At 45.2% G+C, this 26,066-nt stretch overlaps 2 protein-coding genes across 3 annotated transcripts in view; both read right to left on the reverse strand.

Moving 5' to 3' along the window:
• The window catches only part of dnmbp (dynamin binding protein), a 33,488-nt gene extending 24,783 nt beyond the window's left edge, over positions 1 to 8,705 (reverse strand). The window contains exons 1-3 of one of the 2 annotated variants that reach the window (XM_030097490.1): positions 8,449 to 8,705; positions 476 to 630; positions 217 to 339 (exon numbers count right to left, since the gene is read on the reverse strand). In XM_030097490.1, coding sequence (XP_029953350.1) covers positions 217 to 339; positions 476 to 620 — 268 coding nt within the window. In that variant the 5' untranslated portion in view covers positions 621 to 630; positions 8,449 to 8,705. Of the gene's footprint in view, positions 1 to 216; positions 340 to 475; positions 634 to 8,448 lie in introns of both variants that reach the window. The other variant, XM_030097488.1, reaches the window with a different exon arrangement.
• Positions 8,706 to 13,244: 4,539 nt separating this feature from the next.
• cpn1 (carboxypeptidase N, polypeptide 1) lies at positions 13,245 to 25,024 on the reverse strand. Its single transcript, XM_030097493.1, has 9 exons — positions 24,625 to 25,024; positions 22,354 to 22,550; positions 21,376 to 21,531; positions 16,496 to 16,672; positions 16,280 to 16,391; positions 15,629 to 15,768; positions 14,609 to 14,708; positions 13,593 to 13,711; positions 13,245 to 13,386 (listed from the first exon to the last, which is right to left on the reverse strand). Exons 1-9 carry the CDS (start codon positions 24,860 to 24,862, stop codon positions 13,276 to 13,278), a joined length of 1,350 nt encoding a protein of 449 aa, XP_029953353.1. The 5' UTR covers positions 24,863 to 25,024; the 3' UTR covers positions 13,245 to 13,275.
• Positions 25,025 to 26,066: the final 1,042 nt, after the last annotated feature.

A 26,066-nucleotide genomic window follows, 5' to 3' on the forward strand; every position in this document is an offset into this window, starting at 1 on the left:
CATGTAAATATGATTCCTACGATCAGGTCACAACACAAAACAGCACAAAACAGAAAGTTTACCTGAGTACCGCAACATCAACAAGCAGCATTAAGCTGAACAAGAGAACATGAGCTGTTAGAGTTATCGCTGCGTTTTGTGATGTGTTCAGGTGCAGTGAGGAGAGTAGGAGAGGCGGAAGCAGTGCTGATGAAGTCCTTCTGCATGTGGGCGTACCTCTCTTCAGGGAGAGATTCCCAGGCTCCGCCGAGGAGAAGTCGTTGATGCACACGTAGAGAGTGTCTCCAGGCTTGGTGCTGGGGATGGTGACCTCCTCCACAAACGTGCTGGGGAACTGACCTGGAGGCGCGAGGGCGGAACACGGCGTCAAAACAGCCTTGAATGTTTTTATAGAAATGTAATGGATGTAAATTAAAAAAAAAAAACTTCTCATTGCATTGGGAAGTTGAAAAAGGCAGCTGGGGTCTGATTTTACCTGTGACGCCATCTTTGTTGCCGAGCAACCAGAACTCGTCCACCACGCCGAGCACCTCGATCACGTCGCCGGCGAAGAGGGGCAGCTCCTCGGAGACGCTGGGCAGGAACTCAAACACAGCACGCACCACCGAGCCCGCCTCCATCCCTGACTACCTGCTGAGAGAGAGAGAGGAAGAGAGAGAGAGGGTTAAAAGAGACAGCTCACACACTTTAACCAAAAGAGAGATGAAAACTGACCTAACTGTAAAAAACTTTTCTATTTGTTGATTTCAACACAAGGCAGCATTTAAAATCCTCTTTATTCAAGTCATGAATTAACAGCAGCTGAAATGGGCTGTGAGAGCGTGAGAAAGCTGCCATCGAAAGACGGACAGAAAGAAAGAAAGAAAGAAAGAGGTGTAATTAAAGCAGCTGAAGGACACTCCTTCACACTTTTCCTCCCCTCTCCCGTTTCTCTGCCTTCTCTGGATGGAAACTAAACTTGTACTGGAGCAGGTACAGCGTCGCAGAGCAGTATTTACAACCACAAGTTTACTCTAAACAGTCTAAAAACCACACTTTCCCTCCTGCTTTGAACAATACCAGCGTTGTTTTTGGTTTTGGAACTTTAGTATAATCTAGTCTCCTCTTTATCTCCACGTCAGATGACCCCATTTACCAACCACTGCGCCTTGCATTCTCTGGTTCAACACCCACTCTGCCGCCTGGCAAACAAAACAGCCATCATGGTGATGATTGGCTGTAATCTGAAACCGCTTGCCGGACTCACGCCGCACATGTTTGCAATTACGGACTCTCCGTAAGCGGAAAAAAAAAGAACATCCCAATCACAAATGTGTGTGAGGAGGAGGGGGGGGGAAAAAAGAAAGTTTAATGTCGAGGAGAGGAATCACACAAATTTGCGGCTGGGTTTCTGACTTCTTCAATTAATGGTGAAACAAGGGAACAAGTATGTGAGCGGCCCTGGGGCGTCATTATCTGGAGACAGACTAACCACAGGTGGGGACGGACGCGCCGGACCGGAGAAGAGGGCTGCAGTCCGCCGCAGTCAAAGGGGCTTCTGTTAGCTGGGTCAATGGAGGCCGGGGGGGCAGGAGGGGGGGCAGGAGGGGGGGCAGCGCTCCAGCCGGGGTGTCTGGGGGGGCGAGGCGGTGACAGCGGTCAGGTGATCCCGGATGTGGACAGAAGGCCAGATGAATGACGGGAAAGGAGGATAGAAGACACCTGAATATATTCCCTTGTGTGTGTGTGTGTGTGTGTGTGTGTGTGTGTGTGTGTGTGTTCAATGTAGTCTCTACGACACAGAAATGCACCGCAGCCGCTACAAATCAAACTACAGCACAGACACAAGCACAGATCTGTGTTTAAGGATCATTTCTCTCTTAAGGTCATGAAAATACGTCTCTCGCTATCTGAACACACACTCGTTCGACGGCCTCAGATCCAGACACAGCTGATGCAAATATCTAATCGGCAGCGGCCCAATCACTCGAGAAACGCAGACATGGTCAACGCAACCTGCTGAGAGTCAGTAGAGCGACAGAGTTTATGTGACGGTGCTTTTCAATGAGGTTTTAACATGCGGCGTTGTCTAGAAATACAAAAAAAAAAAGGCCTCAAAATCCAAAACGATCCAGTCAGACGCAGACCTTCAGGGAGAAATAATGCCTCGTTGATGCCAGAAGTCATGACTGGACCTGGTCGGACGTGGCTGAAGCAGTGGAGCAGCGATAACCAATCCAAACCCCGTTTCCACCCGACCGCGGCAGAAAGCTTCCCTGACGTTAATCCTCGGATCTGAATCCCGCCAGACAAGCTCCTTAGCGTTATTTCTGGGTTTGCCGGCGTGTTTCGGCGGCCTCTGCGCTCGCTGGCGTCCGCCCCGCAGCGCCGCTGCTCCGGCACATCTCACCCAAGCAGGCGGACCACCGTGCAATTATCTGAAAACACAAACGCTGCTTTTAATCGGAAAGCGATGGCGGCGGCGGCTTTTCTCACCGAGGGTGGTCCCACCGTCCTGACGGCAGAGAAAAGAGCATGTGTTTGGGATTTAACACAAATCCAGATTACATTTAATTATTTATAACAGTTGATTTAAGGATGTTTTCGCCCTCAGTGGGAATTGAGACAAAGTGCTCAGTCCCGTAAGGTCCTGTTCATGCAGGTGAAACAGTGAACCCCAGATGAACTGGGTGGTGAAATGCATGATGGGAGTCAATTATCCTACTCTGAGATACATCAGCTCAACTGGATCCGTTTTTGTTTTAAATGAGGAGAAAGTAAGTAATAAAATAAAATGAGTTCACACAATGGTGCCTTCTAAGAGGAAACATAAGCCAGGCTTTGGGCAAAACTCTGTTTAACCGAAAACAGCATTAAAAAGTTTGACTTTCTGGCTTTTTACTAGACGACTTTAAGGCCTACGTCATTATTTCACCAGTTAAACTGGGGTTGATTGATGTACAACTAAACGCAAAAAACAACCAGACGGTTACAGCAGCTTCTCCTCTCAAGAAAACCCCTACAAAGTGAATCAAACATTTTTCATCTCAACTTTTCCTCTCAGCAGAAACACACCGTCTCAGTAATGCCAGTAAAACCATCGTGACTCACACAAGCAGCGACTGGAGGCAGTCTGGGGATCAGAAAAAAACAGCAGAAACGTCTAGAAAAACAAAACGAAGAAGAAGCTTTTCTTTAAAACGGCATATGAAGTGTTAAACTGATCCACCACAGGTTTAAAAAAAAAGAAAGAAAAGAAAGAAAGAAGCCTGTTGGAGAGGTACGAAGGGCATTTCACACACTTCCACACGACACACACACACACACACAGGCGTGGGCCTTCCGTTGCCATTTATGAGTTCCTGATAAGCAGCAGGACTCTGATCAGGAATAAGAATCCTCAAACGCACCATGGGCATGAAACAGGAGACTCCATCATCCAAACGGGTTTTAATACAAGAAAAAAAAAACCCCCGTCTCTGCCAGAAGAAACGCTTCCTGACAATAAAAACTTCAAACAATGACAGGTGGCGATTGTGGAAGCGGGCGCCGGGTGGAGGAGGCTGTGTGACTGGAGACCAGTGTGTGTCGCCTGGCATCGACCTGGAGAAAGTAACAGGATCACGGCAGACGGCTCCGTCAACAGCTGACACACACACACACACACACACACACACACATACACATATACACACTTCACAGCTGACAGGCAGACAAAGCACCAACTGTCTGACCTGATCGGACTTTAGAAATCTACTTGTACATGTTTCCATACGTGGAGGACGAGTGTGTGAGACGAAGCTCGGGAGGAGGTTAAGTGTTTTCTGGTCTGTTTAATGTAAAGCATGGGTTTTAAATTTGTGAGACAGAGCAGGACTTTTTTTGTTTGTTTTTCTGTTTAATAAAAGAGGGAAAAATTAGGCTACATGCCTCCACAATCCTCCCTCATGCACATAAGCAAACAGACACACACCTACAACTCACACAAACGTGCGACTATTCTGATTATCTCCTGCAGAATAATCAGACTGCTGCAATAACGTCGTAAAACAATAAATCATGAGCATCATCCTCTGCACGTCGCACTGAAATCACTCAATACTGAGGGTAAAATTAAATTTCACAATAACATTGGGAAAAAAAATAAAGGAAATAATACTGAAAAAAAGAAAAAGCTGATTAATTGAGGCAATAAGATAAAACTGAGCCTTCAGTTCCAGATACTGATGAGTGTGTGATATAATGAACGGGTCCTTCACGTTCACCTGCAGGCTGACGGGAGCGGCTGTGCGATCGTAGCGGAGGAAGCGGATCTGCTGACCGTCGGAGTCTTTTATCAAACCGCGGTCTGATGCCAACAATGAAGCCGCTGCCTCATGATCCGTCGGCCGCCCCGGTCCGATCGACTAACCTCTGTGCCATTCAGCCTATTCAAGTGGCACGCTGGCACGTGCCTGTGTGTGTGCGTGTGTGTGTGTATGTGTGTGTGTGGATGCTGGTGGAAACCTCTGGAGTGAGCTGGACGAAGGCGCCTGTTTACGGCCGTCCTGCAGTCCAGAGTGCTGAGTCGGCCGAAACGCAGTGACACGGCGGCCGGGCCGAGGCAGGTGGACGGCCCCGGGACGCTTCTGGATATTAAAACCTGCGGGACATGTGCCGCATCCTTTCTGACCGTCTAGTCTTTCAGCACACGTGTTGTGACAGCTGTCGACAAAGGGGCATTTCGAGCCGGTGCCTCACGGACCCACAAAGCTCATTCAGATTTATTTAAAAACAACAAACAACCGAACGCACAGAAAAGAACATGGCGTGATTCGGCTTCGGCTCTGTGTGGTGAAATCCCGGCCAGGGCTTAATCAAGATCATGTTTACATGATGTCAGCCTCACAAAACTCTTCAAAGCTCCTCGTTTTGCCAAACCAACAGACCTTAACACTAAAATATTCAATTTCCTAACCAAGAAAAAAAAATGTTCTCTCAGGATTCCAGATTCCTGAAATTTCTCACATTTCTGCTCAACTTCTTTCAGACCGGTGTGGGTTTCAGATCCACACAGTGACGTCCTGCGTTCCACCTTCTCTCAGAGCAAACAGCTAGAGGGCGGGAAGGTGAGGAGAGGAGCTGAACGTATCGCAGCGTTTCGTCCAGATGAGGCGGCTCCACGTGGAGCCGCCGCCAGCTGGACGCTCGCAACACATCTGGCCGGCCCAGAAGAATGCCTTCAGATGACAAACACTTTGGAAACATTCGGCACGGCCGTCCTGCTTCAGTCCAACAGAGGAGCTCGCCGCAGAAGGAAGCCGTGCAACATACACAACAACATACACAACAACATATTGGCTAAAATATGTTCAATAATACGCAGCAATAAGTGTTGAAATGTTCGTAGCAGGCAAGAGGAAAGTTGGAGGAACATTTCAAGTGTTGGACTGAGGGGGAAAACCCTGGGTGGGTGCTGGTGGAGGACTGGAAACACTCTGATTTGGCTCATCTAGAGACGTGAGTCCGCCTCCCTCCCCACGGCTTCATTCAGTCACTTTCATTTCCCAGCAGCTCCGCTTCAGCGAGCAGAGTCGTTTGTCAGATTCTGTTCCATCTCCACTTCTTCGGTTGTACTTTTTCCTGCCCACAACGCCCTCTGCTCGCATATTTGTGTCTCCGTTTCATTTCTCAAGCCAGCACGTGTCGGGAATGAATGGCCTGTATGACACACACACACACACACACACACACACACACTCACACAAGATGCTGGGTGGAACGGTCTTTTGCATAAACATTTCCACAGCCCAGAAGTTAAGTCTGAGCTCAGAGGGCCGAGCCTGTGTCGTCATGGTTACGGGGATCTGTTTGGACTGCGGAGAGGGTTTTCCCTGCGAGGACCCCGGGGGTGTCCGAGGATATGCCGCACCCTTAAAGCGCGGAGAAGTCCCTAATAGGTTGCATATGAGCCGTTACGTAACGAGAGCGCGTTCCCCCAGGATCACATCCTGACATGCCGGCAGACACAGGATCACTTCATGCAGGGTGAAATATGCGCAGTCCTCTATTTGGAAAAATCCTCCGCCGTACAATAATCTCATGTGTTACTCCGAATTCCGGCAGAATGAGAGGAAAAGTCACATCCAAGGCAGCAGAGGCTGTTGAGTTCGGGACCCCTCTGAGGACCCGGCCTGTGACAACAGCTGACAAGCGTCTCCAAATGAAAACAACTCCGACGCGAGGATTCTGAAGCCTCCAGCTGATCAGTGATACTGAATCAGCTGCCTTTCACCTCAGCAGTGACAGACTTTAGAGTTTCTGCAAAATGCCATGATTCATCAGTGTAACAAGAGTCTTATTATGTCAGTCTTCAATGTCGAAAATAATATTTTACAGCAGAGTCACTTCCCCAATCCACTCTATTTATAATATATAAATATATATCGAAGGTGCATGAATCACTTCTTCTTCTGCAGCTTCTGTTTAACTAATGATCTCTCTTTTTGTGCATGTAGTTATTTTATTTTTGCATTATGCTGTGCACTGTGAAGTTAATAGCTGAAACAATAACCAAAGTGCTGTTTGCACACGTCCTTCGATTCTCTCCATTTATTTGCTCGGCGGACTTACAGTGTTTGTGTGACTCGTAACACACGCAAGCCGACACACACGTCTCAAGTTTCCCTGTTACAAGATCCTGCTGCCAGCGCTTAATAATTAATCGGATGCGTAGGATGTTTGTGTCCATCCAAAATCTTCACAACAGCAACAGGAAAAAGATGCCGTCACCTGAATGATGCTGTGACGGCGAAGGTATTCAATGTGAGTCAGACGACGGGAAAAAGTGAAAAGCTTTTGACACGCACACCCACACCACGCAAGAACTGACAAGTTAGTGACTTTCAAATTCTAAGAATGCATTCAGTTTCTACAGGCTACAAGTTTTGGTGAGTTTCAGTGAAAAAACTGTGTAACTCCTAACAAATGCACAGCTGCAGAGGAAACAGTAAAGTACTAATATCCAGACAAGCTGCAGTGTGATTGGGTTTAAAGACACGCAATGAAGAATTAACAGGGAGGAGAATCCATTGATGTGGGCAACATTTTATTTTTTATATCTTTCATCCACAAGACTCTTCATATAAACTGTTCCTTCCGCATTTAAAAAAAACAAAGAAGCTTAAAACTGAAGCAGCTCTGCCATTCCTCTTGTTCATAAACACAGCAGTGCAGAAGAGAAGACAATAACAAACGTGACAGATCGCAGTCCACGCCGACGTCAGCCTCCAACGACGCTAAACCCGCATGAAACACACTCATTCTGAAGACTTAAATTGTGTTGCACAACAGCAACAAACACGCAGGACATGTTATGCTCAAATATAAATGTTCAAGGAGGGTGGAAAAAAATAAAAGAGGCCATTCATTTCTTTACACACGAACCCTCTGATCAATCTGCTCCAGCAGGACACGCAGTAAAACCAAACACAGCCTGACCTGCAGAACACACACTGGCAGCATCTGCTCAGTCAATACGCTGCACCTCCTCGTGTGGATGAAATGACACTGCGATGCAAACGATTACAGTTAAAACAACTGACCTCTGATTGTCTTGTATGGAAAGATTAAACTTTAACAAAGACAATAAGATAGAATAGACTAGAATAGAATAGAAGACAGTTGAATTGACTTATCCAATTGAATTTCTACCAAGAAAAGGTCCCAGAAAATGAGTTCAATGACTTAGAAACACACCAGTTATTCTAGGAAAACCGCTGTGTGTAAAGTTAAACCGAAAGGCCAGAGAGGAAGAGGCCATCAGCAGAGACCTGGCCACGTGTGTGTGAATCATGTTGTGAGAACATGAAAAATAAAAGCTCATAATTTGAAGTTCAAACCCTTCTTTACCCTGGATGACTTCTTCAAAGGTTATATTCAAGTTCAGAGCAGTGGAGGCCAGGACTGGCCGTGGATTCAGTCCTCTGACGGGATGGAAACAAGGCTTAGTGTGTGTCCTGTCGCTCTCACACACACACGGTGGGAACAACTGACAGCAGTGGGCACAGGTGACACACACACACTCACACACACACAGCAGGGGGATTATTTGCTCCGCAGCACTTGTGCTCGCTGCCATCACTCATTCAGGTCACGTCATGAGGCAGTTCAGCCTGGAAGCTGTGTGTCCACACCGTCCGCACTCAAGTCTGTGTGTGTGTGTGTGTGTGAGAGAGAGACAGAGAGAAAGTGTGTGTGCAACCTAAATCAAAGTCAAACTGCACCCAAACGAGCGGCTGTTACAGATCACACTTTAACCAGCCAGTTTCAGTCGGGAGAGTGAAGCGAGAGAGGCTGGCTGCGGGCGTCAAAACGCGTGTTTGTGCGTTATTACGCATCTATAGCGCAGCCGCCAGGTCGGAGGAGTTCGCAGCTCGCGCCGCCGAGACTGAGAGGAAGGAGAAGCTGTGTTTCAGCGTGTTTTCCTACCTGGAGAAGGATCCTCTCTCGGTCTCCGGGGCTCCTTGAGCCCGCTGATGTGGTCGTCCCTGCCTGCCTGCCTGGCGGAGGAGCAGCGTCTGTGCGCCACGCAACTTTTGGGAACTGCGGTCACGCGCCCCGGGGCTGCTTCTTCTTCTTCGGAGGAGGGGGGCGCGCGGTCATTATGTCCTCCTCACGGTCCCGTTATTCCGCCGTTAAAGGGCGACGGAGCCACGCTGACAGCGGGGGAAGTCGCTCTCGGCGCGGCGCTCTGCTCAGCTGTCAGCAGCGGGAGCAGCTCTGCGCCTCCCCCCGCCCCCCCTCCCTCCACGCCTCTGGCCACGACGCCTCCCACCGCTCCTCGCGCAGGAGACCCGCGGCTGGCTCCGCTCGCGCCTGTCTGAAAACACGCAAACATTCAGCAGCGTGCGACTTTCACCAATAAAATTACTATTTTACCTTTTCAATTTTATTTATTTTTTACTATTTAAACAAACATGAGTATTTTCAAAGTTAAAGTTACACGGAATTCACATTTTTATGTAGTTTGGTTTAATAAATAAAAACTGACGTCCATGTTGCATTGACTTGATTTAATTTTTAAGTTATTTAAATCCTTAAAGTTTATATTCTTTTGTTCCTAATGTTGATTTAGTACAAAGATTCCCAACTAGGGGGGTCCGACCCCAATAGGGAGGGACGCAAAAGAGTCATGGCAGGTCATGAAGCCCTCTTAACTTTTAGGGGTCCAACTTTTTTTCTCTCTCATTTATGCCACAAAGCTACTCAGTATTTACATCAAAATTCATTATTTTGTTGTTGTTGTTGTTGTTATTATTATTATTATTATTATTATTATTATTATTATTATTATTATTATTATTATTAATAATAATAATAATAATAATTTTTCAAAGTGTCTGTAATAAACACAGAGGTAAGTTTGAAAGTAAACAGCAGGAAAAAAAGACTAAAGATTAATCTGAATCTGTCAAAAAGTCAAAAAGACAGAAAGTGTATGGAATATGGCTTTATTGGCGCACCAGACAACTTGTATTAGAGCTGAATGCATCTTTTGCACATGTCAGGGAAACTGGGGTCACTTGGTTATCCTGCAGTTTCAAAGCTGAATTTCATGCTGCAAATATAGAACTGTATAAACTCAAATTAAGAATGGCTAAGATTATGTTTTCTGTGTTCTGTTATTTATTTTAGTTTTACTTATTCATTCATTTATTTTTGTTTGTTTTATCACTTTCAGAACTCCTTTGTGTTCATTAATTGCAGTCCGCCCTGGAGAGCTAGCAGTCCATCTCAGAGCTAACTCAGCAATACAGACAAATTACCACTTAAACACGTGATTTTGGAAGGAAATTGAAGGGAGAACATGCAAACTCCACAAAGCAAGACCCATCCTGTCCAGAATTCAACCTTATCTCTGTGAACACACATTTTGCAGCCACTGTATTGGCTCATGCCCTCTGAAATAACAGCTGATTGACTTGTAGTTTGTTTAATAAAGGCTTAAGAGATGCATACAGGACCAGATTGATGGGTTGCAGACTCTGCTTAAGGAAATATTGGCTGTTTTGTCCATAATTTAACAAAGACTGTGTATGTATGGCTAGACAGTGCTGTGATGGAGAGCATGCTCGCCTATAGTTTCTTCCTCAAGACAGACTGTATTCAAAAGCTTTCAAAATGCTCCACTGAAAATGTAATTCAAGATAATAATCACAAAAAAAATGAGGCTTGGAAACACGATCAATGGCAAACATGTCCATGCAACAAGCCGAATGTTGCAACTCAGCCCTCTATTATGAATCATCTTCGGCTCTAATCTGTTGCTTGTGAAATCCCAGAGAGGAAAGAACGACACTGCACTCGTGGCGAAGATTGAACAAAAATCAACATGAGCGTTTCCTCAATTCATTACCTCATTCCTGTGCAGGTCAGCACTCGTCCACTGCACTCCACCCAAAACGAAGCTCACTGCAGCTTTAGGAAGAAGAAGAAGAAGAATCCAGATCTTTAGCTTTTGGTTTTTACAGTTTGTCTTGATTTACCGGTACAACAAGTCATTTGAGGTGTTCAGTCATTTTAGGGCTGGTTGAGGGTTAATAGGAAGCTGAAGGCTGTGGATTTCATGCAATGACGTGTCTCGATATTGAAGATTTAAGACACCCAGCAAACAGGAGCCCTTTCATTTTTATGTAAAGGAACTTGCTCTTCAGGCCTTGAGACGGTGCGTGTTGCGGAGTGAGGTTTTTTTTGCTGAGTTGGCCGTAACGCCAGCTTCCTCATATGTGGTCTCGTATGTTTCAGAACAATAGGAGGAAACCAAGTCAGATGGATGTGTTTGCCTTCGAGGGTTACGCACGGAAAAAGGAAAAGATACCGGAGAGGAGGCACATGGGAGCAGGTTCACACTGACGTAAACACGACATTTGAATGCAACACAACATTCATACCTTTAATCTAAACCAAGAAATGAGTCTAACTGTGCTGTAGAACCTTCTTGTTCGCTCTGAGTCAATGACTGCAGGTCAGTGTGTGTTTGTGTGTGTGGGAACTGCCCGGCAGTGCAGGGCCGCTGGTGGGCTTCATTGACGCCACGTTGGGCCAAGTATTCACAAACACACACAGGAGCACATGCACGGTCAGTCGGTGCAGCTGGGAACCCTCCAGATCAGTAAGGCTGAATGAAGCGTCGGCTTTGTGTCCTCTCACAGTGGACACTTTCAGCCAACGGCGGCGTGTGGGCTTATTGTTGAACCTCCATATTCGTTGCTGGTCCGGCGTCACCATAATGCCCTGTGCGCAGAGAATACAGCGCCTGTTGACAGGCGGCCTATTGTGTTTTCTGTGAGAAACACAAAGTATGACAAAGTATGCGTGAGTAGGCAAAAAATGAAAATGACTGAATTGATCTTAACTGTAGCTGTTTGAACTGATGTCAGTGAATAAATGGCTGCTGTGACTCAGTTCGGCAGTGAATAAATGACGAATGTCTTTGCTAAATGTCTTTTTTTCCCCCAAATTTGCATCTGATGCGTTCACAAAATCCACTTTTGTTCAATTCTTCACTGTTTAAAGGTGCAGTGTGTCAGATTTATGTGATTTGTACATTTGGTGGTGGTGATGAGTCATAATTGTTTTTAATGAGTTTATAGATCTGATTTTATAAACACGTGTTAGATGATCACTGCCTCTTTTGGCCTCACTGGACTGAAGATGGAATCACATGGATGCTAAAAGTTGCAAAATACTGTAATTGGAAGTTTTCTTTTTATCGGCTAACAATACTTTATGTTGAGAAAAAGATGAGATTGTTGCAGAAAAGTTTTGCTTCTTTTCTTTTTTTTCCTCTCTGTTTCCTTTTCTTGCTTTGTTCTCGACTGTGATGAAGTCCCTGTTTTTCCTCCTGGAACTTCAGTATCTGTCTTGAATTCTCACAGTGACCACTGAAGTGCGCTTTTCCTCTTTCCTGTTCGTCAGAGAGAGACCATTGTCGTCCTCTGTAGCTACTGGGAACAGCCCAGAAAGAAAGAAAGAAAGAAAAAAGAACAAGAGGAAAGCAGTTTTGTTGAAATGGATATGAACACAGATGGAGGTGTACAAAAACCATTTTATTACAGGACATTTTTGAGCTCTCTTTTTTTAGAAATCCATCATCTGTACCCCTTTACTGCTCAATTCATGTCATATGAGTGTTTTTGAAGGGTGGAAGGAAACCAGTAAAATCACACACAAACAGGGAAAACATGCAAACTCCACACACAGAGGCCCCCGGCCTGTATCTGAACCTGTGACCTTCTCCCTGTGAGGGACGAGTGCCGTCCACTGTACTCCAGTGTACAACACATCAGTTTAGAAATCAAATGTAAAAAAAAAAAACATTTATTTAATTTCACTGTAGTTTGGTCGATTTTGGAAAGAAATTCCTGAGAGAATCTCAATGATTTCCCACAGCCTGCATTCACAGACCTACATTTATGTCATATTGTTGAGAATATAGAAATTATTTAATTGACATATTTTATATTAATTTGATCTAAATCTACTTGCCCTGCTTATTACTGTTGTTTGTCTTATGCTAGTTAATTTGATTTTAGTTTTAGTTTTCTCTTTTTCTAATCAATGCATTTTTTTGATCATGTTAACTGATTTTTAAAGATATTAGTGAACCGTATCATCTTTTATCTCTTTGCTTGCACAGCAGCGACATCTACTGTACAAAGGATGAAACTACAAGTGAAACACCAAGCGTCTCATTCCAAAATAAGTCATAAAGCTCAAAGGCAGGTTGAGATAATTACTTCTACAGAATTTACACAGTTATGTTTGATAAATTTCAAGTTTTTGATGGTTTTTAAATTTTGATATTTTGTGCAGCCTGGGAATTAACGCTATCAAAGGTAAGGGAAAAAGTAAAAAATAAAAAAACACAATGCAATAGAGTTTACTGTGAAATCATGAGAGACGGTAGAAACATTCTTTTATTTTCACCTTCACTTGTTATGAAACCAACGCAGTTGAAGCCAATAATAATAATTGTACAGATGGAGGATAGCTGTGTTCTTACATTGTTACATAAATACACCAGGGTTGCAACAATTCTTTAATACAGACACACAGTTTGCATTTGCCAACAGAAACGAACAAAAAACGGTTTGAAATACACAATCCTACGACTACAAAGGTATAGTACGGTCATTTATCATTTACATATTTTGTATGCGCATAGTTTGTGTGACATCTTCAGTGTGTGTGTGTGTGTGTGTGTGTGTGTGTGTGTGTGTGCGTGTGTGTCGGAGACGTCAAGGTGTCCATGTCTCATCTCGGGCCCAGTTTTAAGGGGGCCTTGGGAGACGAGAGGTTTTTCCTGCCGCTGTGGGGTTTCGCTTTCAGGCTTTGCTTCGGTGCCGTTTTCAAGTAAAAATGAAGCTGTCAGGGGAAATTTAAAGGGGAAAAAAAAAAAGGCATGAGTGAGACTTTTTCCAACCCAAAAGGTCACACACACATTTATAAAACACTTAGTCTAAAGCTCTGTAAAGGCATATTTGGATGACTTGCTTGTCTTTTCTTCCAAAAAACAAAAAGAAAAGAAGAAGATGGTTTAAGAATTAAGATTTAGACAGTCAGGAACAAACCTGTATGGCCTCAGCCGGTCCCACTGTGACGGTGCTGGTGAACGGGAGGTAACCGGGCGCAGAGGCCGTCACCGTGTAGGTTCCGGGTAGAAGAAGTCTGAAGTAGTCACCGTCCACCCCTGGAAGAGCAGAAAGAAATCAGAAGACATGAAATCTGGTGTGAAGTGGAACCAATATACAGAAATGTTCTGTCTAAACCAAAATCAGTGACGCTCGGCTGGAGGGTCGCCACCTCAAAGTGGGTCATCGGCTCATTTTCAATCGGTCGCAGGCCAAAAGAAATGTTGAGAAATATACTCAGATGGTGGATAACAAGTTTGTAGACAAAGTTTGTTTACAGCTAATTGTGCAAAAAGCGGAGAAAGAGTATCTCAAATTACTGAGGCCAAAAACATCCTGTGTGTTCTGTGCAGAGAGGCGTCGACACACAAAATGCTCAAGACATTGAAACTTAAGTCGCACTTGGACCTACACTTTGCAAATGGTATCTCAGTAAAAATCTATTTTATTCCATATTTGTGCATGAAAAACAGTTTAGTCTTCGTTTCTTGTGTGACATACCATTCTGTACTATTCAGCCATCTCAGATTTAAACTGGACCTTACTTTAATTTAAGGCTGTTGGTTAAAGTTGGGACCCAGAGATAGAAGAGATAGAAACACTGCACTGATTGTACGATGTTAAATCTACAGAATATATTTATTTCTAAATTCAAGTGATGTTCCACCACTGTCCAGCAGAGGCGCAGTTGCTCTATTCCAGTAACTGTCAACTGCTAGAATTGCAGGATTTCATCCACAATGTCTGAAGTCAGGCTATTTCATATGAAATACGAATTAATAGTTTCGGGTTTTTTTATTCCTGAAGTTTCAGGCATTGCTGCAACAGTTGAGGGATGTTATCCAACACGCTTCAACTCCAGGCAGGAGGTCAACAGGTCACCGACTGTAAATCTGATGTTCAACATAGATAATAAGTGATCTCTGTGTGAACGTTTGAGCCGACAGGCCTCTCACCGGTGGTTACGTCGTGGTGGATTCCAGCCACTGAGATCTCAGCGTTGCCGATGGGGTTGTTGTTCTCGTCGTACACCATGCCTTTTATCCCATGATGCACCTGAGCAAAGACGGAATGCAGTGTCACTTCTTTTATTGGTCATCCTGTGTATTCTTCACCTCCCTGACTGTCCAGCATTAAAATAATGGAGAAGTATGAGGATATATCAGCTTTCGCTGAAGCGTCTGGCATCAAGAGGTTAACAGCAGATCTCCCGAGTCACGTCAGGCATGCGGTGGAGTCTCCACGGATCCTAAATGTTTATCTAAGATGCTCGATTGGATGGAGATCTAGAAAATTTCAAGGCCGAGTCAACACTCCAAACTTTGAGGATAAAATGTTCGCCTGCTTGCTGCATATCGGCCGTCCAATAACAGGTGCCCTGATAGAGAGATCGGCCGCTTTATTTACTTCATATGTGGTTCAACGTCACGGCGGATCACTGCAGGGTTTCATGTCTGTGTGTCTAAAGGTGAAATATTTAATTTCTGAGGAAACTCTCCAAAGTGTTTTGATCTTCTGAACCTTTCTCAAGCTCGGTGATTTACACCAGACATGAGAGAAAAACAAGCCGGCTGCAGCATCTGCGGCGCTTCGGGTTCGGTTTGTGTAATCAGGGCCGTGGAAAAATGTTAGACTGTACTCTCTCTCTCTCTTTCTCTCTTTCTCCTTTGTGGCTGCGGGAACAGTGTTTGTGGCAAAGAAGTTTTGATCTCAGTGGGATAAAAAAAAAAAAGCCTCTTGTTGCGCCCGACAGAACGGTGAGTTTAGCTGCATTACCCAGAATTTCACGCAGCTCATATCGAGTCACTCGATCCAGGAAGATCTCTGCCAGTGTATACAGAAAGGCAGGACTTCTGGCAGCAGCGTTCTGTTGTGCAACTGGAAAGCTCCGTGTGTGTTTGCGCTCATAAAAGTTGTAAATCCGGAATACTTCACTGACACAACAGCAATTTTCCTAATTGGGACGGCGTCCTGACCTGCTCCAGGTACGAGACCAGCGCCTCGCGGTTGCCCAGCCACTCTCTGGGCAGCTCCGACTCCGGCGGGAACTTGTCGCAGCTCAGCTCCAGGGTGATCTCGAAGCAGTTGGTGTACAAGTAGTTGAAGTCCTGCATGCCTGAGACAGACGCAGAATTCACACGGTGAATGACGGAGGAGTCGCCGAGGACAAAGCTTTAACAAACAAGAAAAAAAAAAAAAAATACCAAAGTCTTTATTTCATCCCACTTCAGAAGCACTTGAAAGATGAAGTCATTCAAATTTTTCAACCATTGCAAAATATGCTCCAACTTTTCATTACAGACTTCGAGGCGGGGTTTGAATGTAACCTCATACAGCAGGACGTAAAAAGAATCAACAGAATGAACTCCTGTAAAATGTGACCGGGGATGTTTTCCTCCGAGTCTGAAGCTCGCATGACTCAACCGAAAGAGCCGCCATCCCCGGAGGAGTCCGGCCCAGGATTTAATACACATCAGAGAAGAGGGGGGACTGTTATTGTTGCAGCTACAGATTAACCGAGATGAAATTGAATCCATGCCCAGGCAGTCCGATGTTGCAAAACCTTCAGGCGCTTCTTGCGACTGCAAATCTTTCCCTGCTCTCATCTGGCCCCCGAGCAAACCCACCTTTGGACAGAGAGTACCAGCTGGCGCCGTTGGTGATGCCCTCATCGAAGAAGTCGCCGCAGTTCCAGCCCTTGTGCATCCAGCTGTGTGCGTACGAGTACGTCCTCGCCAACTGTCGTCACACACACACACACACACACACACACACATTCCAACAAACAGTGATGAGATCAGACGTTTGCAACATCTGGAAGGGATCCTTAACGTGGCGCTCACCTTCCTGAACAGCTTGTCGTCCGGCGTGGCGGCGTACGTGGTCCTGCCTCGGATGCGGGGGTCTCTGGACTTGTCGAAGGGGTAGTTGGCCACGACGGCTCCTCCGTGGAGATTGGCCGACAGGATGAAATTGTAGTTCTGCATCCATTTGATGACGGCCAGGGTCTCCGGTTCAACCTGCAGGGAGTCGCTCTCTGGGTTAGTGTTCAGGAGACAGTTCTGTTTGAGGAATTTGGTTTTGTTAAACATCCGTTTGTTTTTTTTCCCCACTTCTCTTCCAACCACGTCGTAATGAGATGACCATGTCTCCACCTCTGGCTGTGAAACTGTCCAGCCTCCCCCTGCTGTGTATTGTCTGATATTAAAGTTTTACACACAGGCTCCACTTCATCTGTGACTTTCCCCAAACATCACTGAACTGACATCTGGTTTTCTCTTCACTCAAAGCCACGGGCTTTTCTGCTTGGATGGTTATCTGGACAAATCCTAGTTTTCTCTGCGTTGCCATACACTCAGTTTTTTTTTTTGTTTTTTTTTTCCCCCAATCTAGCCTTTATTTCACCTGGAAGCCTGCCGGCTAATCACTTGTACCGAGTGTTTATTTCTTCCGAGCATCCTTTTGCTTTACAGTGCTCTCCTCGAATCCAACTTGAAGCCTGCTAAATACTCCGACTCTGGTTCACTCTAAGTGGATCAGGTATGATTAGTATTCAGCAGACGAGCGCTTCTTTCCTGTTCTCCAGAAACTCAAGAAGAAGTGCGTCACGTCTGCAAGCTGCCAGGACAAAAAAACCCAGGGAAAACCAACAACACTACAAATGACCTCGACACAGCGTTCTTGATCATTAGGCGGTCTAATTTTGCTCTAATGGCGTCGACCTCGACCAGATCTCATCCCCGCTGAGGGCCGCTGTGTGTTTTCTCTGTCAGCACCGGCTATCCTCACACACTCCGAAGCGTGTGTCACGTTTGGAGACCAGAGGTAATTCCTCTCCTTGAATAAGGCATGTAAGACAATAAACAACGAGCGGCTCGGTTCAAGAATAATCGCGCCGAACGGAGTCCGCCGGCCTTGAACGGAGCAGCTGTAGCCGAGAAGCAGGACTTCTGTTTTGAGAGCTGCCTTCTGATCCTATATATATACACACACACACACACACACACACACACCCACATACACACACACACACACTGGGGCATCGTTTGAAGTAAGGGTTAGAAATGAAGGGCAAACACATTCATGTCTGAGTGTTAAAAATGCAAGTAATTGTGGCAAATATCATCGATTTTAACACCACGCGCAGCCTGGACCCCTCGGTGGACGTACAGTAGCTTGAAATGAGTTTTCACGCAGCGTTAGGGTTTCTGCGGTCCAGTCAGCTGTCAGCAGACACACTGCACACATGCAGGCTGGCTTCACGGTGGCCGTTTTTGTTTTCTTTTCTTCTTTTTTCCCTCAGAGGTTGTGCAAATACAGAACGTCCAAGAACAGACCCTGCTGTCCGAATGTGGCAGCGGATTAGAAACAGGAGCCGTGTTGCATCAATCAAGGCTGAAAATGATTCAACTTTACGAAAAAGTGAAAATAAATGTGTGTTTGAGCAGGAAAACGCTACAACCGTGATATTTACAATCAAATCAAAAGATACTGAAACCTTAATGTGCGGGTGAAATAGTGAATAATGTCCCCTGTCAGTCCAAGTGAAATATTATCACAGGGCTGAATCGTCAGGCTGCGACGGAGCCGACATGAATGAGGCAGCTGTAACAGTGGCACAGTTACCCCTCTGTGTTCGCCTGTCAGGAGGAAATCATGAGGGGAGACGGCCAAGACGGATGTCAGCAAAACACCGCCAAGTAACACTAAGAGAGGATATTTACTACAACCAGACAGAAGTTAGATCTTTTTTTCTGGGGAAAAGTAACGTTTTTTTCTGAGAAACATGACAGAATTATCGCACTGATAAGAAATACAAGACTGGGGTCACACATTAAATCCAAACACTTAAGGTCATATGTCCTTTGTTCAAAGCAGGATGAGACACCCACCTCCCACCCCTCCACACACACACTTCTTTCACTGTACTCTATAACATTAAAAATGGTTTCTGTGATTGCTACTTTCCTTTTCATTGCGTGTCTGAATCAGCTGTAATCAGACACTGATATCTGTGTAGACTATTCTATAGGACACACAAATAACTTTATTCTGACAATCTCCTGAATTAACAAACACTGTTCATCAGATAATACACACACGGATTGTTAGCAACACTTCAAATGGATACTAATACACACATTTCTTCATTTTAGAGTGAGTCAATCATCTAAGTTTACGCATTCACATTCAGATTGTTCTTATATTTTTATACCACACAGCATTCCTGGATGTGTAATTGTATTTTTAATGGGATTATACCACAGTAATGTTACACTTGGTGCTCCCAAACAGGGAATTTGAGGAATTAATTATGAACAGAAGCTCTTTCACTGTCTATCACATACAAAGACCACTGCACCCTGGAGGACCCTGACCTTAATACTCATAATGTACTTGTTGGCAGACTATAAGCAATAGTCTGAGAGCACAGCCGCTCGGATTTCACTCCTTATTTCATTTCACACTTCAGCAAACTATTATACGGGCACAGTGAACTATGGAGGCTGTTTAATCACCCAGAACGAAGCCAGGTCTGTCCCACGGCTAATAACAGCTACATTTCTGTCTCTATCGCCAGTCAAGGCGCGGTTTATTTCCTTAGTGTGGAGGTGAAACAGCACTGAAAAATTACAACTTCTGTGACTGTGACTTAAATTTTACCTAATAACAAGCAAAATAGATTTGATTTAAACAAAAAAGTCAAGTAAAAACACTAAAAGGTTTGAATATTATTTAAAATATTAGGGATTTTTAGTATATTACACATTTAACTACTACCAAAAGAAATCTTTAATGAGAAGAATGTGAGTTATCTGCTGGTTTCAGCCCTGTTCACTGTGAAACACCAGCGGAAAAAAAAACCCCAGGAAAACATCCGCAATAAGCACTTTAGCAGTTGTTCAAGGCATTCTGGAAGAGAACGCTGCATGAAAATGATCCTTCACTGCAAGAAAACCTTTTTGAAATAAGGAAAAGAAATGGATGGGTTTGAGTGAAATCACAGGTTTGTGGACGACATGAAGAGCATGGCGGTGCAGGTAACAGTTACACTCTGAAACCACGGGGCAGCTCGGTTCAATCTGTCACTGAGGTGATGAAAACACAAAAATGTTTGGCCGAAGCAGAAACATTTACAGCGCATACGTCTCTCCAGGTGAGGGGGCGAGGCCGGAGCCGTGCGCCTCAGATGTATCCCAACTATTGAAACCATCCAGAAAGCTCGTCAGCGAGACTTTTGAGGCGACTCTAATAGCAGACCCGGACCGAAGGGTATTTTTGGACGTGCTTTTGTTTCAAGCTTGCTATCTGAGTTGGAAGGTGTAAGGCTGCTATTTGTGCCGCCAGTTCTCGTATTGCAAAAAACAAAGAAGGGCAGCCTCCTTCTGATTTAGAGGAAGGAAAGTGGAGGGGGCAAAGAGCAAACAGGAATTCAGCCGACTGAAGGTAATGTATTGATGGGGGGCAAATCTTACAAAACTGTCACACATTGCAGACAGCTCAGCTCACAGTGAGTGTGATTACATTGTGTTTTCAATTTGGAATTGGTGTATTCTGAATGAAGTAATTCAGAATTATATTCGTGATCCGTCGCGTTTACATGGGAAAAACGAAGAATTAAATCCTGGGGTCTGCGAAGCGTTCTAATTGGACGGAGCAAGCCGTGACGTATGACGTCTCCCGGAAGTAAACAGCGTTTTTATCGTCTTTCTTTCTCCGTTAACTTTGACGCTACAGCTTTAAAAATGCCCACGTTGTTAAGCGCCCGCCGATCCGCTGTTTTCATTATATCCAATTATTCTAAAACTGCCGTAAAATGAATGGTTCCCATACGAGTCGAAACGCGGAATGCGGGCCGCCATCTTGGAAATTTGCGTCATCACGGCGGAGCATGCGCAGACCGACCAGAATGAAGTCGCGCTTAATTAGCATAAAATTTTATATAATTTAAAGGTGCATTAAGGAGTTTTACAACCTTAAAAATACTTATTTTCCACCATAAATATGTTACAAATATGTTATACAAATATGTATAAATATGTTAAATATGTTGTACAATGTTCCCTGACATATTCATTACAAGTACCTCTAACAGCGCTAAATTGTCACTTAAAAGTCGCAGTGCCGGTCCGGCACCAGCATTTTTTTGGGGAGAATTTGAAAGGAATGACGTAACGCGCTTCGGCTGGTTAGGTTTCGATTTTGTCCGCCATTACTCCGCCAGATGCTTAGTGAGCAACAACTGAGCAGGAGCTTCCAGAAAGTAAGGAAAGACTGGCTTCTAGCACTGCCACAGCTCCACACAGACTCCACCAGGTAAAAGAAACTTAAATCTTACTTGAGCGCTTCTAAACGAGCGAAGACGGAGTCCCCCTCTTCCGTGCAGGCGAGCCACACGGAAGAGTTTTTCACTAAGCTGCATTACGCCCAAGGCCTGCAGGGGGCACTGTTTCACATAAAACGTGCAAACTCCTTATGGCACCTTTAATACATTTATGTAAGATTTATATTTATGTATATATTTAATATTACTTATAAAGATAATTCCACTTCCCAAAGAGAATAAACCCATCTGTCTATTTGGATTTCAAACTTGATTCTGAATAAAGTTTTCACGGGTTTACATGGTCATTTTAAAGCACAATTAGGCTTTATTTGGATTTACAGAGGAAGAAAAAGTCCCATGTAAATGCATGGAGTGTGTGTGTTTCGTCTTCCTGACCTGATGCTCCCAGTTGTCTGGCAGAGGCAGGTGGTGGTTTCGTCCATTGGTCTTCTCGTAGTAGTACATGAGCGCGTTCAGATCCGGAAAGTTCCGGTTCAGATCGATTTCTCTGGCGTTCCCTCGACCCACGAGGTAGCCGTTGAACTCTGGACCCTGTTCACCGAGAGGCAGAAAAAAAAGGCCTTATTTCAAACCGTGACTGCGTAACCCCCGTCCTGCCCCAGCAAAGTCACAGAGTGGTTACATTCTGGCTTCTGAGGTGGAGATAAAGCATTTTCAAGCTGTGAATTCATATTACTTGGAAGCAGGAAAGGAAAACTTGATTATTCCCCAAACCTGAAGAGGCCATCTATAGGCCAACCACAGCAGCATATTTTCCAAAAGAAACACACATTTCAGAGGGATTTACTCAACATCCTCCCTAAAACCTTTAAACAATGCAATAAAAAGCACAACACTCAGCTTCCAGTTTAAAAAAAGAAGAAAGGAAAAAGAGAAGCATCTCCGTCCAGATGCTGCTGCAACCAAACATCTGTTGATGTGACAAATTATAGTGCAGAGTGCATGTGTTGTCTAAGGGACTGTCAAATGCTTCGCTTGAGGATGTATAATTAGTCTCACAGAGATTGTGTGTGTGTTTGTGTTGCAGTAGGTTGAATTTGTAATTTTTTTTGTTGCACAATCTGTATTTACCTCTGATAGAGAGGCTATTATTACAGTGAAGAGACAGCATTTGGCTCCCGTTGCTCGGCTTGAACACATATTCACCGTGAAATTTAACAGATACTGTACATGTTGGCAGACGGTGTAATGGCCCGTGTGCTCAGGTGTTCCCTCTCTTTCAGGAAGTCTACCATTTCCAATATTTCCCCCGAGCAGAAACACAATCCAGGAGCCGTGAGTGGAGGGTTGGCGAAGAATGGGAGCTTTTTCTCTGGCTTGTTTCAGCCTCACGCTCGCACGTCTGTGCTTTACCTGTCTGGCGGCCACTTCGTAGCCGTCGGGGTTCATGGACGGCAGGATGTGGATGCGCGTGTCGTGGATCAGCCTGGTGATCCGCTGGTTCCCGGCTCGGTACTCCTCGCACAGGAACTGGGAGAACTTGATGAGGAGCTCGCGGCCGACCACCTCGTTGCCGTGCATGTTGCCGACGTACTTGAACTCGGGCTCCACTGGGGAGGAAGCGAAGAGGTTGGAGGGGAAGGAGGTTAAAAGGCTAAACGGAGCTGCCAAGCTTGACATTTAAAATGACTGCCTGGGTAAAAGCACACATACGAACAGACTCAACACAACTTAACGAATGGTTATGTTAGCTTTAAGTTCCCACTTTGATACCGTGTCTTCTGTAATACTTTAGCTTCTAATGCTGTTGTGAAGCAAAATGTCCAACATCAGGACTGTTCAGAAGAGTCAAAGGTTTTCAATCTAAATAAAATGTGTAGCATCATGTATCTATGATATGGTTAGAGATTCATTGAAATCTGCAGTATTATGACCTTGAGTCGTTGAGACCAAGGTTTTTAAAGCTGATAATCACATCTCAGCTTTTTCTTTTTTAATTTGGTTGCTCTTTGCTGAGTTTTTAAATTCATTTGATTTTGCACAGTATGTCAACACTGACATACTTGGAGTAAGGCTGAGCCTCCACTTCGAAACAGACGTCCGAAAAGCGAAGTTCAAAAACACGGACGTCAGTCATGATCACAGATTCAGCCAAAGAAAACAAAGAGAAGAGAAAAGGGTTTTTAATTGGAGACTTTTTCATTTGTTTGGAAACCTTTGTTTATCATTGCTATCATTTCTTGACGAAGACATTCGAGGTTATGATGATTGCAAACCACTGGAATGTCAACCTGAATTATTCGGACGGGGTCATCTGGCTTTCTTTTCGTCGGTGAATGGGTGAGCTACCAGTGCAAACACTCGATCTCTGCAGCCCCCCCTCCTCCCAGGAGTCCTTGCATTAATCACCGCTGAGAAAAACCAAAGACACAAAACACTGCCGAGCTACTGCTGACCGCGAACGCCACATGCTCCAAAGCGTGGTATAGACATACTTTACCATTGTTTGAAGAAGTAAGTGTTGCTTTCGGGGGGGAGGGGGGGTTGGAGTTAGGACGAGGGTATTGTGAGGCTGAGTAGATACTTCCAAATTTATCAACGCCCTTCACTAATTACTTCAGGCACCCAAATGGCAGCTCGGGCCCTGCAATTCACTTCGTTTTCTTTAACGCTGAGCCAGTTGGCCAGGAGTTCAGAAAACCGTGCTGGCTCTGGTGTGCAGCTTGAAAAACTCACACACACCCTCAGCAGCATGTAAAAGAAATGAACTTCCTCAAGCGATGCCGGAGGGTTGACCCAGACGGGACCCGAGGTCACGCCCCTCCATGAAGTGCACGGTTCCTGTTTTTCACCGTCGGTCACCTTGCAGCAGAACAAGGCGCACATCCTTCCATTCTACTGAAGGAAACCCCTACGTGTGCAAACACAGAGGGGAAAAAATGCAAACTCGGTCGCAGCCAAGAAAGCATGGCCTGCAGTTGTCAAGTTTTTTTTTTTTTTTTTTTTTTTTTTGGTTGTTTCCACCCCCCCAACAATAACTACCATTAAAACTGCAAGAGTGGAAAATTGCTTGCTTATATAGGATGGGCCTGTTTGGTCAAGTTCCAGGAGAAACATCGGATTTAATAAGGTGTTTTCAATTCTCACTTTATATGCAAAACAAACACCTGAATCAGAATGGAGAGAAAAAAACAAGAGAGCTCCGGATTTTAAAACTTGATTTAAACTGAAACTGTTTCAGTTTGGTTAAAAAAAAAAAAAAAAAAAAAAAAAAAAAAAACAAGAAAACAGCCATAAAGTTTACCAGTGGTTGGATGTCAAAAACTGAAATGAATCACAGATGTTTGTCTTTTTTTTGTTTTTGCTTAAAACACTCAGCTTTCCACAACTTGGAGTCAGTGAGGTTTGTGTGAGAAGCTCAGGATCTTTTCTCTTTTTCATCTCTGCTGCGAAGCCAGAATAAAAAAAAAGCTTCACCTCATTGGGACAAAACCAGATCCCCCCCCTCCTCCTCAGACTGCCCCGTCTCCTGCCAGCTATGCTCTCACTCCCAATGGCAAGAAATGCTAAATAAATCAACATGGTGTGTGGATTATAAAAAGTTGCTTTTTGGAGAGATTCTATTGAACTTTTGATCCTTCCGCCACATTTTCGTCCATCCAGACCGACTCAGGTGCTACTCACATGCCTCATGGATGCCCGGGTTGTCGCTGAACTCCAGCACGTAGAGGTGACGCCCCTCCACGCTGCGCCCGATGCTGTATATGCGGGTGATGTAGGGGCACTCGCTCTGCACTGCAAACAGGGCTCGCACCATGTCCTCGTACCGGTGATGCTGGAGGTCCGATCCCGACACCAGGAGCCCCGTCGCCCAGAGCAGGAGGGCGGAGGAGAGCCGGGGAAGGACCCGCGCCTGCTGCATGCTGCCCGGGTTGTGTTTGCGGAGCCTGAGAGGGCTGGTGAAGAGGCAGAAACACTCACACACTTTCAGACCTGTCCTCTCCTCACACTCCGAACATAACGCTCGCTCTCCCTCTAATTCTTGTTGCCCTCCTTGCTCCTGCTCTCCCTTTTGCCTCCTCCCACATACAGTCCTCACAGTGAAGAGCAAGTAAGGACAGCCCCCCGCTCCTTCTTTGTCTCGCTCTCCTCCTCCAACAGCTGCTTCTCTCCCTCTCTCTTTCCCTTTGGGTCCTTGTCAAGTACATGCGACTTGCTTTATTAGAGCTCCGAATGCTTCTGCTTCAAGTAGTCCACCCCGCAGCCCCTTGGGCTCTCTGCACACACAGCCTGGATCTCATTCCGCCTCTGAGACGCTCATTTTCTATCCCTCTCTTTGTCCCCAACTCTTGTTCCGTGCTCCCTTCCTGGGAAAAAGAGGGGTTGTTTCCACGGCACTGCTTTCCCCAACCCCTGCAGCCCTCAATCATCCATTCATTAACTCCTAAGTCAACACACAACCCCTGTGTCTGTGCGTGTGTGTGCATGTGTGTGCGTGCACGCACGCGTGCCTGCGCTCCTCAGATGGATCGGTGTGAAAAAGCTCTTTCGCAACCTTTGGACTAGTTTTGTTGCCCGGTGTCCCCCAAAGCACGCACACACACATTGGGAAGCAGAGCCATACACACGGTCCTATGGCCCCGGAGAAGAAAGGCCAAATGCTGCAATTAGAGCTCCAAAAGACACAGGTTGATGCCAAGACTCATGCACCCCCTCCACAAACAAACACACACACTGCAGCGTGAGCAAGGAGGTGCTGTCAATCAGAGGCGCTGGAGAAAAGAGGAGTTTTTCCTCGCTGAATGTTGTGTAACACTGAAGGAGAGGCAAATGTGAAGCAAGAGGAAAAATCTCATGATGGAAAGTTGAGCAACAAGAAGCTGGGAGTTCGGAGAAATTTAAAAAATGGACTGGGGCAGGAAGGGGAATTGATAAAGACGGAGAGATGGCGGGAAGAAAGGATGACGACGGCGATGAAAGCCAGCGGAAAAGAGCGACCACCGTGGTTTGTTTGCCTTTCTTCAAACAAATCTGCACATCATGTGACTCAAGCCCATTAATCAAAACACCAAAGACACACAGAGGATCTGTTACGACAATGTTTGCGTTGAGGCCGCTCTGATTCA

Source organism: Salarias fasciatus, chromosome 8 (assembly GCF_902148845.1).
Source record: "Salarias fasciatus chromosome 8, fSalaFa1.1, whole genome shotgun sequence".
In the NCBI taxonomy this organism is placed as follows: Eukaryota; Metazoa; Chordata; class Actinopteri; order Blenniiformes; family Blenniidae; genus Salarias; species Salarias fasciatus.